The sequence below is a fragment of the Nelumbo lutea genome, chromosome 4 (genome assembly GCF_056320005.1).
Source record: "Nelumbo lutea isolate HS-2025 chromosome 4, American lotus-T2T, whole genome shotgun sequence".
NCBI classification, from domain to species: domain Eukaryota; kingdom Viridiplantae; phylum Streptophyta; class Magnoliopsida; order Proteales; family Nelumbonaceae; genus Nelumbo; species Nelumbo lutea.
Window position 1 is genome coordinate 99,353,752 of NC_142687.1, and position 18,250 is coordinate 99,372,001.

The following is an 18,250-nucleotide window of genomic DNA, read 5'->3' on the forward strand; positions in this document are numbered from 1 at the left end:
CCCTAGGTGTTTTTCAAGAGAACACTCTGCATTCTTGAGATAGGATCTCAGATAACCCTAGAGAAGAAAATTGTAGTTCGCCATCTTCTTCTCTAGCATTCTCCTCCAGTAGTCGTCGCCACCTTTTTCTGCCAGTTTCAGAAGATCAAGAAAAGGTTATTGATTGTTCATGTGGTGCTCACAGTCTTCCATCGAGTTCTTCAGAAGAACCTGGTTCGTGGGACGAACATTGCTGGTTCGGCTCCATCATCACTGTGTCATCTTCAGTGGGAGCTGATCTCGGTGTCTTCTTTGGGCATAAACACCAACTTTGGGAGATATTACTTCTCTGGATCAGGTATAATCACTCCCTTCTCCTCTGATTTAAATCTAGTATGGTTTGGTTCAAGCAGGATCCTTGAATTTGATTCTAAAATCAGGGAATGTGATTCTCAGTTGGAAGGAAGGTAGGAAATTTTTGAAATTCGCCCACCCATTCCGCAACAGTTTTGGCATCCATACAATGGATCCTACCATCCCTTTCAGTGGTATCAGAGCCACAGGTTCGAATCTTGAACCAAAAGATCAGATCTGAACCTGCGCAATTCGGTTGAAGCTGTTCTATCCGGGTATTGCGCAGTTTGTTGTTTTATTTCAAGAAACCGTTTCTTGTTGAGGGCGATTGATCTGAAATTAATTTTTGTTAAATCTGAAATTTATTTATAATTGTTCTTTATTTATTTCTTGATTTAATGGACTGTTTGTACATGGAGATCGAAGTGCAGCCTTGGCGCAGATTGTCTGCGCATTCTTTCTTTGTAGTTTCTATTCAATTCGGTCTGTAAAATAATTTTTTTTGTTTTTCTAGACTGAATGTATAGGATTCAATCAAATGATGTAATTAATTAATAGAAATAGGATTTCTGTTTTTTATTTTAATTTCTTGATTGGAGAAGGCGGCGACGTTGGAGATTTACAGATGGAGGGATCGCATTCTACGTTTTGCAGTTTATGAAACTGCAACCCTAGTGACTAACCTCTATTTTTCAGGAGGTGCAAACAGTCCATGTCTAATTTATGATTGTCTAAAATCAGAAATATTAATTTAAGATCTTTCCTGAATTAATTCTTGAATTGAAAATCAGTTTCGATCCATCTTGGACCAGATTGGACCAATTCTGTTTGGACCAAATCTAGGGTTCGAAAGGGGACTATTTCTAGTCCAGATTTCTCACACTTTCAGGCCCAAATTTGATGTTCAATTGCAGGGATTAATTCGGCCCAACTTGTAAAGCCCAGTTTTAAAGAGTTAAAACTGCAAAAGCCCACTTTTGTGAGAAAAGCTATATGGGCCGAACTGCTATTTGCTATTCAGCCCATATACCTAGATGATATTAATTGTTAATATTGTGTTTTTGTTGGGCTAATTAATGGGCTTTACAGTAGTTAATTGATTGGATCAATTCTTCCATATCATGTGATGTGTGGATGTTTGATGTGTTGCGACCATGTGCCATAAGTACTTGGCCCATGATGATTCATTAGTGGCTCTTGCGCACACAATGGCTGAATGCACATCATTGCCATGGTGTCCCCTAAGGTCATTGGATGTCCCCTCCTTGCATGGTGGGCCCCATAACCTTGAAATGGGCGCGTGTGGAAACCCTAACCGATTTAGGCCCACCAGAAATATGGCTTTATGAAAGTCAGTGGGAGCCACTTTGGTTTGACCTAAATTAAAATTAGGGCGTAATTTTGTTCCCTTCGGTAATATGAGTGCATGTGATAGGGAGATCCATATGATGGACTCTCTAAAAGCCTTCCATCATTAGCACGATGATGAGTCCTTCAGTAATGAGGAAACACACCATAAAATTTGGCTATCCATTTGTTGTTGGGTCTGTTAGAGTGTTTCATAAGATGATAGGGGCACCATAGACCGATGTGGGAGGGGCTTCACTAGAAAATGGGAACTCTCTCACGGTACATTGGCGTAACCTGAATATAATGGGTGAATGCTTACTGGATAGAAATGTTTACCTAAAAACGGCTCTGAACCTTGTCTAGCAGAGGCCAAAGGAAAATCCATATGATGAGTGGATGTGATCCGTCGTAGAAAGGTGGTGGGGTTATGAAGCTGAAACATTTGGCTCCATGCACCCTATGTTCCGGGCTAGATCTGGTCATACAGATCGATGCTATTCTCAACTCTCTACCTCTGTCCTTCAACCCGTTTATTATGAATTATAATATGAACAAGTTGAATGTCAGTGTCCAAGAGCTCAGCAATATGTTGCAAAGAACTGAGGAATTAATAAGGAATGATGAGCCGATAGCCATGCTTGTTGAAGCTGGCAAATCCGACAAGAAGAGGAAGTCAAAGAGAAAGCCCCATAAGAAGGCCACCAAATTTAAGAAACAAAAGAAAGATAAGGCATCCGATGCCTGTCACTTTTGTAAGCAGGCCGACCACTAGAAGATGAATTGTCCTGCCTACTTGGAATCTAAAAAAGGTACTTTCGAAACTTGTGTCATAGAAAATAATTTATTAATGACATGGATGTTATAGGTTCTATTGCCCAATTACCCTTTTTATTATCAAACAACTAGGATCTCTTGCTCATTCCTCATTAGAAGCTTCCTCCATTGGTAGCAATCATTCTCCATCTTCTCTTGTAGTAGACAAGGATCCCTTAGTTTCCTGGCATTTATCAATACCTTTGACATGCACCCTTCCCGGCTCCTCTATTCCCAAATCCTTAACCTGAAGACATGCCAAACACTACATCATATTAGGTGATACCCTACATAAACAATCCTTTGATGGCACCCTTTATCGTTCTCTTACCACATGAAACCTCCAAAGCGATAGAAAATGCCCGTTCTGGCCGTGTTACGGTGGCATGTTAATGGTCTTGCTTTTTCTAAAAGGATTCTTAGGGCAAGTTTCTACTAGCCTACTATGGTTAAAGGCCATAATGATTTCGTAAAATGTTGTCATCTTACTCTCCCCTCATACATCCACTAACTGAATCTCTACACGATGTCACTATACGTTACATATATTCTACTTTCAGGCTCTTGATATTGTTAAACCTTTCTAACCCTCTAATAGTAATAAATTCATAATCACAACTATGAATTATTTTACTAAAAGGGTAAAATTTGCCCCTTTAAAGTTTTAAGATGCAAAATCCATAGCATCTCTTATGTTGTTATAACATCCCTGAATCCATTGTCATTAATAATGGAAAGCCATTTGACAATAAAGATATAGATGAACTATGCAGCACCTACCTCATAAAGCATCATTTCTCAACAATTCATAATCCCCAATATAATGAACAAGTTGAAATACTTCATGGTAGATTAAAGCCCACAAACACTCTACAGCATCTACCACATCAAGCATCATTTTGACAAATTTTCCAAGATTATTTGGCAGTGATCTGAACTCATAAATACTTCATCGTGGATTAAAGCCTCCCCAATACAACAACATTTAACTAAAGTAGGATATCAGTTTGGTCTTTCCTTAACATTTGCATCACCATGCCTCTTGTTCATCCACATGAACATTGGACCTTTCCATTCTAGATCGATTAGATGAAAATCATCTATCATGTCGTTGAAGGTTTTTAGCTGATTTATTGATTTCAAGTTGCCCCACCTTCTCCAATTGTTACCTAACTTTGTTGAAATCTCTTGTCACTAACCATGGAAGTTGTACCTTATCAATTATTGCTTTGATCTCATTCCAACACTAAATCCTTTGCTCCTGCAATGGGTTGTCTTTTATATGAAGGTGTCATGCCAAGAAACATATAATTCTTTCTAGAGAATAATAATGTTAATTATTGCATCAACCCAATCACTTGCTTATATCCACTAATTCCTACCATGCTACTATCAAGCCCTTGGTCCTATCAATTGGATCCACTGCTATATAGCCTGAGGATGCAAACTTTTCAAAGCATTTAATTTATGGGTTTAGAGGAAAAACATCAATGCATAAACTGTTTAGGACCACTCTAGTTCCTAGCATTTCTAATATAATTTACTAATATTGATTGGTAACCTTGATCCCCACCAAGGTTGTCTTCTTCTTAGTTGTGCAAGTTGTTGCCAAACTTCCTACCCCCTTTTCAACTCATCTTTCTCCTTTTATGTATTTCTAATGTCCCCAAGGTAGATATTATCCATCTCTAGGAATCTTCTCTCCTTAATTCCTTTAAAATTCTTCTTTACTCCTATCCTTGCTTGCTCTAGTTTGTACCACCCTAGTCCCATAATGACTAAGCCCCTACTCCAACTTCAGTACCTATACTAGTTTGGATGTTGTAATTCGGGGTGGGTTCAAGTCGAGTTGGACCAAATATCTGGTTATTTAGGCTTGGATAAGTAGAAAAACATAAGGTTTGAATTCGGGCTCAAGCTTGATTTTAGTTAGAAACATGAGCTTCAATTTAGCTTGACTCAAAAGCTCATATGTTTATTAAACTCGTTAGTGAGCCAATCTTCATATAAAAATAAAAAATAATTATACATATAAAAGTTATATAAAAAATAAAAATTATACATATAAAAAGTTAAAAGATATACATATAAAATGATTTTTATTATTATACATATAAAACATTGAAATATTATATACTATAAGCTCAATTCGCCTTGAGAGCTTGACAAGATAAAAAGGTTAGTTCATGTCCACCCTTAATCATAGTGATGGTGTATAATTGGTGAAATTATTTATATGGATTGGCCTCCACCTATTATCCTTGGGATGTCTATCATCTTTATTTTTTGGCTAATTGGGGATGTATATCATCAAAAGAGCTTCCCTTTCACTTATCTAGGAGCTCCGACTGGAAGGAAATAGCCTAAAAGCAGTGATTTTGAGTTGTCATTGAAAATTTCAAAAAAGGATTGAAGGTCGGAAGGCGCGACTCCTCTCTTCAGGTGGTAAATTAATCCTTATTAGGCATGTGCTTAATAGCATGCCCATACATATCCTAAGCTCGATGTCCACGCCTAAGGCAGTAATCCACCGTATACATAAAATGCTAGCTAACTTCTTCTGGGGAAGCTCTGAATTTGGATCTAAATACCATTGGCGAAGTTGGGATTTTGTGTGTAAACCATGCGAGGAGGGGGTCTAGGAGTGCGATCCCTCTTTGAGATGATAAAATCTTTTCGGGTAAAGGCTTGTTTCAAATTGATGGAGAACAAGAACTTATGGGCTAGATTTTTTATAGCTAGACACCTTGGTGATAATCACTTGGCAATGTAAAATTTTAAAGCAAACTCGACTCGATATTGGATGGAAATTTTTGATGTTAAAGAGATTGCTTTATCCAATGCAAAATGGAAAGTTGGGAATGACAACATATCCTTTTGGCATCAAAACTGGTCAGGTATGGGCCCTTTGTGTAATTTTACTAGTGACAATAGTCTAATTGACTTCAAAATTAATGAAGTTTTGGGTACTAGTGGATCATGGTCTTTTCCAGATAATTTTAGTGTGGAAACGGAGATCCAAGACATTGTTATCGACTCTGGTTTAAGGCTCTCTAATAATAGGGATTTTCTAGTGTGGATGAATAATTAAAATGGTGAATTTAATGTTTCTTCGGCATGGGAGCTCACAAGGACTTTAGGCACTAATGCCTGCTGGAACAAGCATATTTGGAAGGTAAATCTCCCTACAAAAGTATCAGACTTAGTGTGGAAAAGAGGTGTTGGATGATGCTATTAAAAGAAAAGAGGTGTCTATGGCATCAAAATGCAAATGTTGCAAATCCTTTGAGTAGGAGACTTTTGATCACCTTTTCTTTACAGGGGTTGTAGCTTCAAAGTGTTGAAGTTACTTTGCTAATACATTTGACATTCATATTTATAGATCACAGCATATTCAGGACCGGGTTAAAAATTGGACTTTATGTGAAAGAAATAATCAACGAAATCAGATTTAAAGATTGGTTCCTTCTATTATTCTGTGGGAAATATGGGTTGAGAGGTGTCGAAGAGTTCATGAGGGAAAAGCTATCTGTGGGAACCAAGTTATTATTCGAATAAAATGTTGGCCTAGTCAACTAAATAATATGGCACCATGACCTATGTTGCTGATCATAACACCTCTTGGGCCACTTGCCTTTAAATTCTTGTTAAAAATGTCCCTTCAAGATGTATTAAATGGATAATTTGGAAACCTCCACCACAAAACTATATTAAAATTAACACTGATGGAGCATGTAGAGGCAACTTGGGTTTGGGTGGGGGGTGGTGGGGTCATTAGAGATTGTGATGGAAATTTCAATGCTACCTTCTCTTGTTTCTACGAGCATTGTACCTCCTTGGAAGCGGAAGTCAAATCTCTTCTACATGGTCTTCAACTATGCTCAAATCTCAATTTGAATAATATTTTGGCTAAGAGTGATAACATGGTCTTAGTGAACCTCCTAAATTCAGGTTTGGTGATTCCTTGGTGTGTATTACCAAGTTCAAGAAATTTCTCGATTGGCCGCCCAGCATAGAATTTCTTTTAATCATATCTACAGAGATGCTAATTGTGTGGTAGACTATCTTGCGAATTTTGGAATAGATAGTTCCTCAAACGCCTATTTTTATTCAATCAATCAAATATCCATACAATTAGATCTTTAATCCGCAAAGATAATTCTGATTTACCAATTCCCAGGTACATGTAATGGAGTATTCCTTGTACTTTGGGCTTGGGGAAAGGCGGGCTATGTCCTTCCCTTATCTTTTTGATAGCGATTTGCTTTTAATAAAATTTTAAGGTGGCTCCTCCACCTAGAATAAAGTTTGAGGCTAAAAAAAAATATCATCAAAACTTCTTTTGTTAGACCCTATCAATCTAGTTATTAAATGTGTCAAATGGAGAAAGCATTATAGACAAGAGGGGCTATAATGTGGACAACCAATATTTTCTTAGCATGCGTTTAGCTGTATTTTTCTAATTCTTTCCTTCTTTCTACTTTTTACTTCAATTTGTTATTGTTTATGTTTTTAAAATTAACTTCATAGAGAAAAGAGAGGGGATTACCTTTGATTATTTTGCTTTCTTCACTTTCTTTACTTTTTTCATATTCTTTGCTTTCTTGCCCTGCCTTTTCATATTTCATCTAGAAACGAAAGACATGAAAAATGTTAAAAGTGAAAGAGACAAATAAGGAAAATAAGATAGTGATATTTAGCTTGTGAAGGCAATAATCAAATTAAACATATCAAGATAAAAGATGGATTCAAGACATAACCTCCTCAAGAGTTTGTGCAACTTTTTTATTGACTAAAACCCTTACTTTTGAATTTGGTCCTCCTCTAATTGTGAGAGTAAAAAATGTAATTTTAATTACTACTTTTCAGCATAAAGGATGAAAGCATCAATACTACAAGAGGATATGTATCACTATCCAAAGTTGCCAATACTCTAAATACTATGAATTGGGTTATTTTAATAAAACTCTCGATACACATTTTTTTCAGATTGAGTGTTGATACTTTAAATTTGCTATACATGTCATTCAATTCCCTCTCATTAAGTTTTATGTTGAAGGTATGAACATCCACTATCCCTCATTAAATATTATATTTAAGGTATACTTTTTTCACTAATAAATTCTACTAATTAGATATGTATTTGATGAAGGAGAATTTGGCTCGACCTCCTGATAGGGAGACACGTGGATGTAACTCCGCATAGGCGATGACTCGACGCGATCAGATCGGCACGTGGATGTGACTCAACACAGGTGACAGCTCAGCATAAGTCAGCTGCTACAAAGTGAGTTCGGGTACACTAGTGCACCGAACTAAAGCCACTTCGGGCTAAGATCGTCCCGGTGTCAGATCTCGACCAGAATAACGGAACCAAGTTTAGATCGAGCCCAGACAGATGTAACCACTTCGGTCAGGACTACTTCGAGACAAATATACCTCAACACAAGATCACACCGGGATCACCTCGGCCCAAAGGCACTTCGACATTTACGTCAGGGGCAGACCTAAGCATGAACTCGAGAAGCTCGTGCCAATTAGCTCGCTATCAAGCAGCCCGGTATCCTACAGGTAGCTCACCCAGCATTCAGACCTCTGCATGGCAACCTCGAGGAACACACCCCCGTACCCTGTATCCCGCAGAACTGTACTTTATAATGGTACATTAGTTCACCAACTCTCCGTTCTGATGGGAAGTGACAGTGTTACCGTTTGGCGGCGTTTCAACCACCTAACACGCGATAGGTCACATCGCAGCAGGGATTCAGTGATCGTTCCACCAAGCCACCTGGGCCATAGTGTATAAAGACCCCACCCCCCAGGAGCGAAGGTACGTTCTATGATCATTGTTGTGTGTGTAATCTTCACTCTCTAGCTCTTTCACTGTTATCATCTTCAAGCTCCCTACTATCACTGTGCTCTAACTTAGCCATCGGAGTATCCTCGCCGGGTGAGCCACCCCGGGATCTCTGACTCTTTTCTTTCATGAACACCCGTCCTCATCGTTGCTGGTAGCCAGGTCGTATCCAGCAGGGAGTTGCCAGATTACGCCACATCAGTATCTAATACTTTTGACAATATAAAATCCATATTTCTTAAAATCGACCCAAAAATAAAATAAATTTTCTTTTCAATTTGCAAGTAAGCAATTAAATCAACCATCTAGGTCAAATGGGTAAAACAACAATGTGATAGACTCATAGTTAAATAATAAAAATTCTTAAATATAAATAAACACAAAAACTACAGAAACAAAAAAAAAATGTAGAAAATGTAAGCACATCTCTAATATTTTCTATTAATCATATTAAAAAAATAAATCTAATAAACAATAATTGTTTTTTATTACTGATGGAAATAAGTTACAAATTTAAAATTGACCCAAAAATGAAATTATTTTCTCATTTGGTAGTGGGCTAGCAATTCAATATTTTAGGTCAAATGTGTTAATCCTTGATGCCATAATTAAATAATAAAAATTAAAATGATAAATAAAAAATATAAATTTTGTAGAAAACATTTGGGCACATCTCTATTATTATATATTCATCATGTTAAACAAAAATAAGTGTTATAAGTATTGCTTTTTTATACAAAAAATATAAGAAAGTTGTAAAAAATATAATTTTCTTAAACTTTCTTTTTTTTTTTTGATTTTAATGTTGTTGGAAAATGAGTATGAAATTTATGTTGGCAGCAATATGGTAATATCAATTTACCAAAAGTAGAACAACAATAAGTTTGTGATGATCAAGTTTAATCTACAAAATCATAAAGAGTTAAAGAACACTTATTGGTAATAGTTGAGGCACATGAAAATTTTCATTGTCCTTAAAACCGATTTTGATACCTCTAGCAATGTCTCCATTAGTGCAAAAGTTTTCTAGAAGTTGGTCTCCAACATATAATAACTCTCAACCTAAGCATTGTGTGCATTCACCGCCCCAAACAACAAACCAGTTTGTTACAAATGTCTAAAATAGTGGATAAAAGAATGGTAAAGGGAGATTAACAACCAGACCAGTTTGGAAGAATCAATTTGCATTGAAGTCAACTTGAAGAGATGGTTACAAAATGTGATTGAGAGAAAACCTCCAAAATTATTACCAAAACATAAGAAAACATGACAAAAATTAGGAGAAAAAACAAAAGCATGGGATTTCACACACAAACATCCCAACCCAGCCCACCTAACCCAATGTATGCATGTGTCTGGTGGTTTAGAAGTCAAGGAGGGTAGTGCTCGGCCATGACTAGGCGTGGAAGAGTTCTATGGTCCTTAGTTGAGGAACTTTAATTTCTTCAACTTGACTAATCCAGAGTAGGGCCAATTTGTTGGGTGGACCGCCTAGTTCAACACTCGTACCATTTCCGAGACAGGTTGGCAGACGCGTCATTTTGTCTTCATGAGGTTATGCACATGCGAAGTGTGGCTTCGAATCAGTGCCGTTGATTTGGTTTGGTCTGAACCGTTGGATGCCTTTACAAAAAAGGGTAGGCGAGCCATTTTACTTTGTCATTTGAGAAGATTTTATGCCTTAGAGTTCAGCTCACGTGCCTTGGTTGATATCTCAAGTGTCCCAAACTTCTTTTTTTTTTTCTTCGGTAAGATGTCTTTCACTTCATCTTCCTTGTCTTCCCTTTTCAGTAAGTACACTTCGGGGGGTGAGAGTGAGGGTATTCCTCGATGTGAGGTGACCGAGGTTCGGGCACTGGAGACCAATGCCAATGTGGCCAAGGTCAGTGACGAGGGTGATGCTGAGGTCCGAGAGATTGGTATCGACGAGGCAGCCAAGGCCAATGTGGAGTCTAAAGAGCGGCTTGCCTCAACTTTGTGTAAACCTTTTCTGGCCAACCCGGCTCAGATCCGGGAAGCGTATCGCATTCCCAAGGAGTAGGAACTGAGGTGTCCTGGGATCGTGGAGAGGGCCACTTCGGATCATACTAAGGAGATTTGAGTATATGTCCACAGTTTGATAGCTAGCCTTAGGTTCCCTTTAGATCTCGGGGTAGTGCCATCCTCAGGTGGTATTGGGTCCTTCCTATTTAGTTGATATCGAACTCATTTCGATACCTGGTCAGGCTGCTCTTCTACTACACTCTTAAGGACATTGAGATCACCCTACTAATGTTTAGATATTTTCTCCACTTGAAGAAGCACAAGAAGGGGTACTACTACTTGTTTTCCAAGCTAAACACCAAGGTGCTTGTTGGGGTTCCCTCTCCCATAAAGCATTAGAAAGAGGGTTTTTTCTTTGTGAAGTGCTGAGGAGGTTGGCCATTCTCCCTCGCCCTATCCGTTTCAAGGACCAAGGATAAGGGTCCTTCCCAGATCGAGCTGTCGAAGGAGGAGAAAGCTTCTATGAGGAGGATAGTGCGGGTGCACATCGGGGAGTATACATCGTCCCAATTGTAGACCTTGGCTAGGTTGATGTGCGCTTTGGCTGATCAATCCCAGTCTAGTTTGTGGGTTGTGCAACCTCTTTTTTTTGTGAGCTTGTGTAACTTTGTAATGAATTGTGCAGACTCGGATATGGCTAGTGCTAAGGAGAAACTTCAATGTATGAAGGCGGCGGCAGCAAAAAAGGCACAAGCGGCTAAGACTTCGGGTGTGCAGCCTGAGGCCACGGAGCTTCAACGTCACTTGGCAAAATGCACACCTCAAAAAGGGAAGAGGTCGAGGTTAACGGAGGAGGTCGTTGTGGTCGACTTCGATGAGGCTACGATTCAGCTTGGGCGGTCCTCGTCATAGAGGGGGGACACTCCAGAGCATGCTTTGGCTGAGGGTTCGGCTAGCATATACATACCATAGTGGTCGGTTTGGTCGAAAGACACCCTTGAGACAGAAAGAGTGGCTGAGTAGGTTGCCCGAGATGTGATGCTCCCCAGTCTTAGAAAGGAAGCCAGTAGTCACACCAACATCTTCCTAGAGAGCGCGACTCTTCATCAAGTCATGCTAGTGAGATCAACTTTATTTGTTGTTCGATCATTAGCCTTGTTGACCACCTTTGTGGGTTGTGACGATTTTATGAGTCACGAGAGATAGAGAATTCCTATTTGAAGGTAGAGTTGGTTGAGCTGAAGCACGACGTCAAGGAGAGGGATGACACTATCTGTAATTTGAAAGGTTGCACCCACGATCTCAAGTAGGCATGAGATGCACTGAGGAGGGGGCTCAAGGAGGTTAAGGCAAAGATTGCTCGGGCGGAGGAGGAGGGTGTCTCCAAGTATAGGGCTTTGGAGGCCCATCAGAATGGCTGGATGACTATGCTACTGACTCCTGGTAGGCGGGATTCGCTCTCTGTTAGCGGAGGGTGATAAGTCAGTTCTTGGAGGTGGCCAAAGTCATTCAGGGGTTTGGTCCATTTGATGTCAGAAAGCCTGATGGTGGGGTGCCATTGTTGCCTACGTCCAGGAGAAAGCCAAGGATCCTCTAGTGGAAAGTTGATGTTCTCTTTTTTTTCTCTGTTGTATACAACTCGGTATTCTGAGCTTACAATCAATGTATAAACTTTTCATTAATGGAAGTTTAGCCTTTCTACCAAGCACTTTTTGTGTTGCTTTTCTCTTTTTTTCTTTCAAGTTGTTTTGCTTTGGAGTTAGGTTGGTTGGTAGGGAACATAGGTTGTGCTTTTGTACTTGGCTCTTGGGATAATCAGAGTTTCAAACTCTACGTTGTGGCCTCGGTCTCATATTGGTCGAGGTCTTCGATCTTTGTTGGCTGATGTCTTCGGCTTAGTGGCATCAGTCTTTGGTCTTCACTAGTCAAGATCTCTGGCTTAGTAGCCTTGGTCTTATACTGGCCAAGGTCTTGGGTCTTCGTTGTTCGAGATCTCCGGCTAAGTAGCCTTGGTCTTATATTGGCCGAGGTATTAGGTCTTCGCTATCCAAGATCTCTAGATTAGTAGCCCCAGTCTTATATTGGACAAGGTCTTAGGTTTTTGTTGGTCGAGGTCTCCAGCTTGCTGGCCAAGGTCTTAGATCTTTGATGGCTGAGATCTCCAGCTTAATAGTCGATATCTTATGTTGGATGACGTCTTAGATCTTCGCTGGCTGAGGTCTCCAACTTAATAGCCTCGGTCTTAGGTCTTTGCTGGCCAAGATCTCTGGCTTAGTAGCCTCGGTCTTATGCTAGCCGAGGTTTCTAGCTTAGTAGCCTTGGTCTTATATTGGCCGAGATCCTAGATCTTCGTTGGTCAAGATCTCTGGCTTTACTAGCCTCAGTCTTTGTTGGCCGAGGTGTTTCCAAGCTGTCAATGTTGTCAGGGAGCTTAGTGGCACCTGGTCCTGGAGAGATTCACGCTCTTTAGCTAGGCTAGCCACGATCCTTGGTTAGCTCTATTCTAAATGCAAGTCGGGTGGGTACGCAGAGTTCGATAGTTGTCCTCTTGTCGTTGTGACGGGGACGTCATTCCCACGATGCTCAATGGGGGGGCTTGTTCTGGCCTTGACCGTCTATGGTCGGTCGGGTCTTTCGTGAGGTGATCATCGCGCTGCAATCGTTGGCCAATGCGGAGTTCAACCATTGGAATTCGGATAGGTTGTGCATGGGCATTTGGTCGTTTGTGCTTGAAGAGGATTCTTTATTTATTGAACTTGTACAACTTGATCGCCATTAATACTCTGCATCGATCGTCATCAGTACATTTGTCCTAGCACTCCAACTCCTCGAGGTAGTTCTTTCGCACCTAGTTTCCCCTTTTAAGGGTCATCCTAACCGAAGGAGCTCAGGCTGGGGACTCGTCGGCGCAGTGCGGTTCTTCACTATGCTTATGTTCTTTGATGTCGATGAATCCACGAAGGTATCCATGTTGAACAAAGTCTTCCAAGTGGTGGCGAAGGTCAAGGTAGCTCTTGGTGCCGTGGTCGTGATCACAGTGGAAGTTGCAAAACTTGTCTCAATTTCTCTTGTTGCTTTGTATCTTCATCTTTTTGGGCCACCTAACGAAGTTGCAGCCGCGGATCTGCATCAATATGTGAGCCTGTGGAGCATTAAGTAGAGTGAAGTTGTGATACGTCGGTGGTGGGGTCCTCGGCCCGCAGTCAAGTCGGCGGTCCTGTCTTTTACTGTCTTTGTTCGATCTACACTCCTCATTGTCTTTTCGCTTCTATTCATGTTGGTCATCTTTACTCCTTTCTAGTGCTTGGGCTTCCTTGGAATTCATGTACTTCTATGTATGTCTCATGAATGCAGTCAAGTTGGGTGGAGGATTCTTTTGCAAAGAAAAGCTAAAAATTGAGGAGCACAATCCACTCATGATGGTTGTCATAGCCATTGAATGGTCAAGGGCTCAGACCTAGAGGGCCTCGGCATTAAACTTTGCCAAGTATTCCCTTAAAGTCTTTCCTTTCCTCTATCGAACTTGCATTAAGCTAGCCGACGTCTTCTAGCGCCTTTGGCTAGTGGTAAATTGTGCTAGGAACAACGTCTCTAGCTGCTCCAAGGAGGATATGAACCACGGAGGAAGGGAGACATACAAGGTTCTAGCGACTCCGTAGAGGGTGGCAACGAAGGCCTTGCACATAATACATTCGGGAGAGTCATGCAGGATCATTATCGCCTTGAACCTCTCAATGTGGTCGTTGGGGTCTGAGGCTCCATTGTACTTCTTGAACTAAGGAGGTCGTCATCCAGCCAAGTGGAGATCGTCGATGATCTCTTGGATGAAGACAGGATCTTTGGAGGGTTGTTGACCGTGGTGTTGCTCGGTTGGTTGAGTCATCAAAGGGGCAGCACTTCTGTCCAGTTGGCTGCATTCCAGGTCAGCCAACTCCTCTCTCAGTTCTTTGATCTCTGTGTCTCTATCAGTTGTGACCATGTTCACAGATTTCTCCCTTTTTGGGATCACAGGCCAATCTCGGACCGAGCTGGATTTGACTATCAAGATTAGCAGTTGTTGTAGACGTTGGCCGAGCCGTTCTTTCACCAGAACTCGGGTCGAGCAATGGGATCTATTGTGGGCATCGTGTGTGCGAGACCGAGCTGGGGAGCCAGTTCTTCTAGATGGTTGCGGTCGATCTCAGTCAGATTGGGCCCCGTGCATGTCTATGTGGCCCCTTTTGAGGTCCTCGGTGTGAGGATCGACTATAGTAGACGCGCAAGTGGCTTGAGGGCATGAGCTGGTTGCCGCAGCATCTCCATCATAGCTAGGATACGGTCGACTTTCTATAGCATGGCTTGGAATTGCTTGGGTCGACCACGGTCTGATGCTAGGGCTCCCGAGGTGGAGAGTTGCAAAGTGAGCGGGATCCCCGAGATGGGGAACGACCTCTAGAGCAATCGAATGTGTTTCTAGGAATGTTAGCTTTGAGTGTGTGGAAGGGTGTTTGGGAAATGATTTTTTGTATGTTTCCCACAAATGGCGTCAATCTAATGTTGTTCAATTCGAGGTGTTCCGAACCAAAGAAACAATCAAATAGTCCTGCCAACTGGACGAGGCTAAGGTGAAAGGATGGAAATGTGCAACAAGATCTACAACCAAGAGAAAGGTCAAAGGCCCAAGGAGTTATTCCTTGGGTAGGTACTCCAATGCTCAAGTCAGTTGGGTAGAGAAAGAGGTGGTCGGGCCAAGTAGGTAGAGGTAATGTTGGTCCAAGCCGAAGGGATAGTGTAAGAAGTATTCATAGAGTGTTCTTCCAAAAGTCCCTTACCTCGAGCGGGGAATACCTATTTATAGTTGGGTGTTCGCGGTCCAAATAGATAGGTCTTCTGGGGTTGTCGGGATGAGGTCATCCATCAAGGTTTTCAAGAGGTTCCCTCTTCCTTGGCGATGTCCGCTTCCTTGTCTGTACAGAACACTCCTTAGTAGTACTCTTCCGTCACATGTGGAGTCGATGCGGCTTGAGAGAGAGGATGGCTATGAAAGTTGCCACATGGCATCCTTAGCTAGCTCAACCATCATCCGAACATTAATAAGTGAAAACACACAAAACATACATCTTTAACACTTTTAATTTGAACCGCAGACACAAAACTAACCTTATATGGACCAACATAATATGTGGAGATACCTTGTGCATAATACATATTATCAAACATTGACAACCAAAGTTTTCTCCAAAAGAGTATAATATAGGTATGCAATATGCTAAAAACCAGAAAGCAACCATCTCAACTCTTAGGTCATTGTATGCTTATACTTAAGATGATCACTTATGAACTAGTCCGGATCCACATCGAGCACAAACACAATGCGGGCCCAACCAACCCGATATATAAGGCCGGGACCAGACAATGATACCAGAAAAACTTATAACCAATCAACCAACATCATAAAACTGGTAATCAATAATCAGGTGGACTTTCCCCAAAATTCATGACAGGTTTTGATGATTGGTTAAAGTTTTTCCAGTATCACATCATAGATTTTTCCACTATAACAATTGTATATATAATTTAATAATCTTTTAATAAATTAATAAAATATTTTCTCAAACTGATAATTAGTAAGAACTAGGAGGACCTACTTTCATAGCCTTACCTCCAACCTGTCCCAAGCTTCTTTGGCTGATGATAAGATAGCGATCTCCCAGAAAATTTTTTCATCTACAGCTCGAAAAATATAGAACAAGGCCTCCGAGTCTTTGCTTTGAACCTGTTTATTATCTTTTGTCGGTATTCCTCCTCCTTCAACAATTTCCCATAAATCCTTGGATTTGAACATGGCTTTCATCTGAATTTTCCAATATTGAAACTTTTCCCCATTAAACCTTGGAAGTAGCAGCTGAGGCTGAAGCTGAAGCATACCATCGGAATGCTCCATTGATCATTCAAGGACGACAACCGGTGCTCTACCAAATATGGGTCCTATCAAAGTATATATGGGTATCATTAATAAACAGTTACAACAACGCAACTTATCTAAATTACTCTGGTACAGAACAAAATCTAATTAATTCCTAAGATAATATTTCTGTTCATTTGTATTTGCATGTGGTCAAATTGAGAAGAGCAAATAACTAAAACCATATTATATGTTTTCTTTATAATATGAAGCAATTGATGGAGAATATCAACCTATTAAATGACTTCACCTAATACTGATAGTTTAAACTTTTAGGTTGAATGGTTCTTGGAAATGGTATGAGAGTCACTTTGATCAAGTGATCTAGTGTTCGATCTCCATTACATTATAATTAATTAACTTATTTAAGGTATAGACGGGCCTGTGCTTGTTCACAGTTCAAGCCCAATGGGCCCTCGTGTGAGGGGATGTATTAGAGAATATCAACTTATTCAAGGACCTTACCTAATAGCTTAAGCCTTTAGGTTAAATGGTTCTTTGAAATAATAATTAAAATTTGACATAAATTGCAAATTTAAAATTACTCATATTTTTCCAATGTGGGCATAGAAGAAGGATCAATTTTCTTTTCTTTGAGGATAATCTTGGTCTCAGGAAGCAGCAGTAGTTAAAATTGGTGCCCGTTTGGGAGGGCTGAAGTGCAATGGCTTTTCAAGAGAATGTTGTTTTTGGAAAAACAAAATATTTGGGTTTTCCAAATTTGGTTGTTGAATGTGATGCCAAGAATGCTGTAAGTGTAATTTCTTCAAAGTCTTTTGATGCAATCCCAATTGTATGGCAGTTGCTGGTTGATATTTTTTATATCTTAGATGATAACGTCAATTTTTACTTTGTCTATCGGTAGGGATGGAAATAGTCTACTCCATCTTTGGTTGCAACCTCAAATCTGGTTAATCTATTCATCGGTATTATTGGAGTCAGATCACTAAAGAAAAATGGTCTAAGCCGGCGATCACAAATTGCAACCACGAATCTGGTTAATCTTCCTCTTTAGCAAGTTTTGGTTTTCAGATTAGATTACTGTATGTCTGTTGTGTTCTGTTTTCTCTCTTTTTTTCGTTGTAAGTTGTTTCTTTGGTCCTTTGTGTTTTCTTGTAACTTTAGTTCACGGAAAATCCTTTCTACAACAACCCAAGATGAAAACAATATCACTTATCAAATTTAATTAATTACTTTTTCATCCCCTCCCCGAAGAGAAATTATTTGGCTGCACCCAACTATCAAAACATTTACTTCAATAAAAAACAAAGGGAGGTACTAGGCTCCATTTGTGTGCAGTTCAAATCTGAATTGGATTCAAATTAATTAACCGTACATTGTTCAAATCTGTATCTATTTGAAGATAGATGAAAAAACAGAAAAGACATGGTTCATCATCAATGTAGTAAGAAATTATTTAAATGTTAATATCAGCATGTTAAGAAACTATTTACCTGTATGCTTGTAAGGAAGCTGCGAATGTCTTCTTTCGAGTTCGTCCTTGAAGCGAAGCTAGCGTTTGTAAACAATATAATGATTTACCACACCACTCAAAAGCTCAAAAGCTCTCTCGGTTTATTCAATAGCTTGTCTTGTACACAGAATATCTTAAAGCCAAAAGCCAAAAGCAAAAAGATCTGGAATGCTTTAATGATTGGGGTTTGGATTGTAAGAGAAGCTTGGCCTTCAGTTGTATTAACCTTATGAAAGCTCCCATACGATACGGTGCTTTTCTTTGATGTATTCTTTTTGCAGGTATGATAAATCTCAGATCTTCTGTCTACAAATGTATACACCGACCTAAATGATATTATTAGTAGGTTAATATAAAAAATCACTCCATCCATCCATATATAACAAAAATTATGGCTTTTATTATAAGTTTACAACGAATAGTTATGGCATCTTTAGGCTTAGATGTTTAGTATAAGAGCCCCATGCGATACACGGGTTGGATTTGCTTGATCATA

At 39.9% G+C, this 18,250-nt stretch overlaps 1 protein-coding gene across 1 annotated transcript in view; it reads right to left on the reverse strand.

Annotated features, from left to right (window-relative positions):
• The window catches only part of LOC148862161 (uncharacterized), a 31,917-nt gene extending 14,088 nt beyond the window's left edge, over nt 1-17,829 (reverse strand). The window contains exons 1-3 of the mRNA XM_088986802.1: nt 17,735-17,829; nt 15,978-16,303; nt 7,046-7,124 (exon numbers count right to left, since the gene is read on the reverse strand). Coding sequence (XP_088842928.1) covers nt 7,046-7,124; nt 15,978-16,259 — 361 coding nt within the window. The 5' untranslated portion in view covers nt 16,260-16,303; nt 17,735-17,829. The remainder of the gene's footprint in view (nt 1-7,045; nt 7,125-15,977; nt 16,304-17,734) is intronic.
• Between the last annotated feature and the right edge of the window lie 421 nt (nt 17,830-18,250).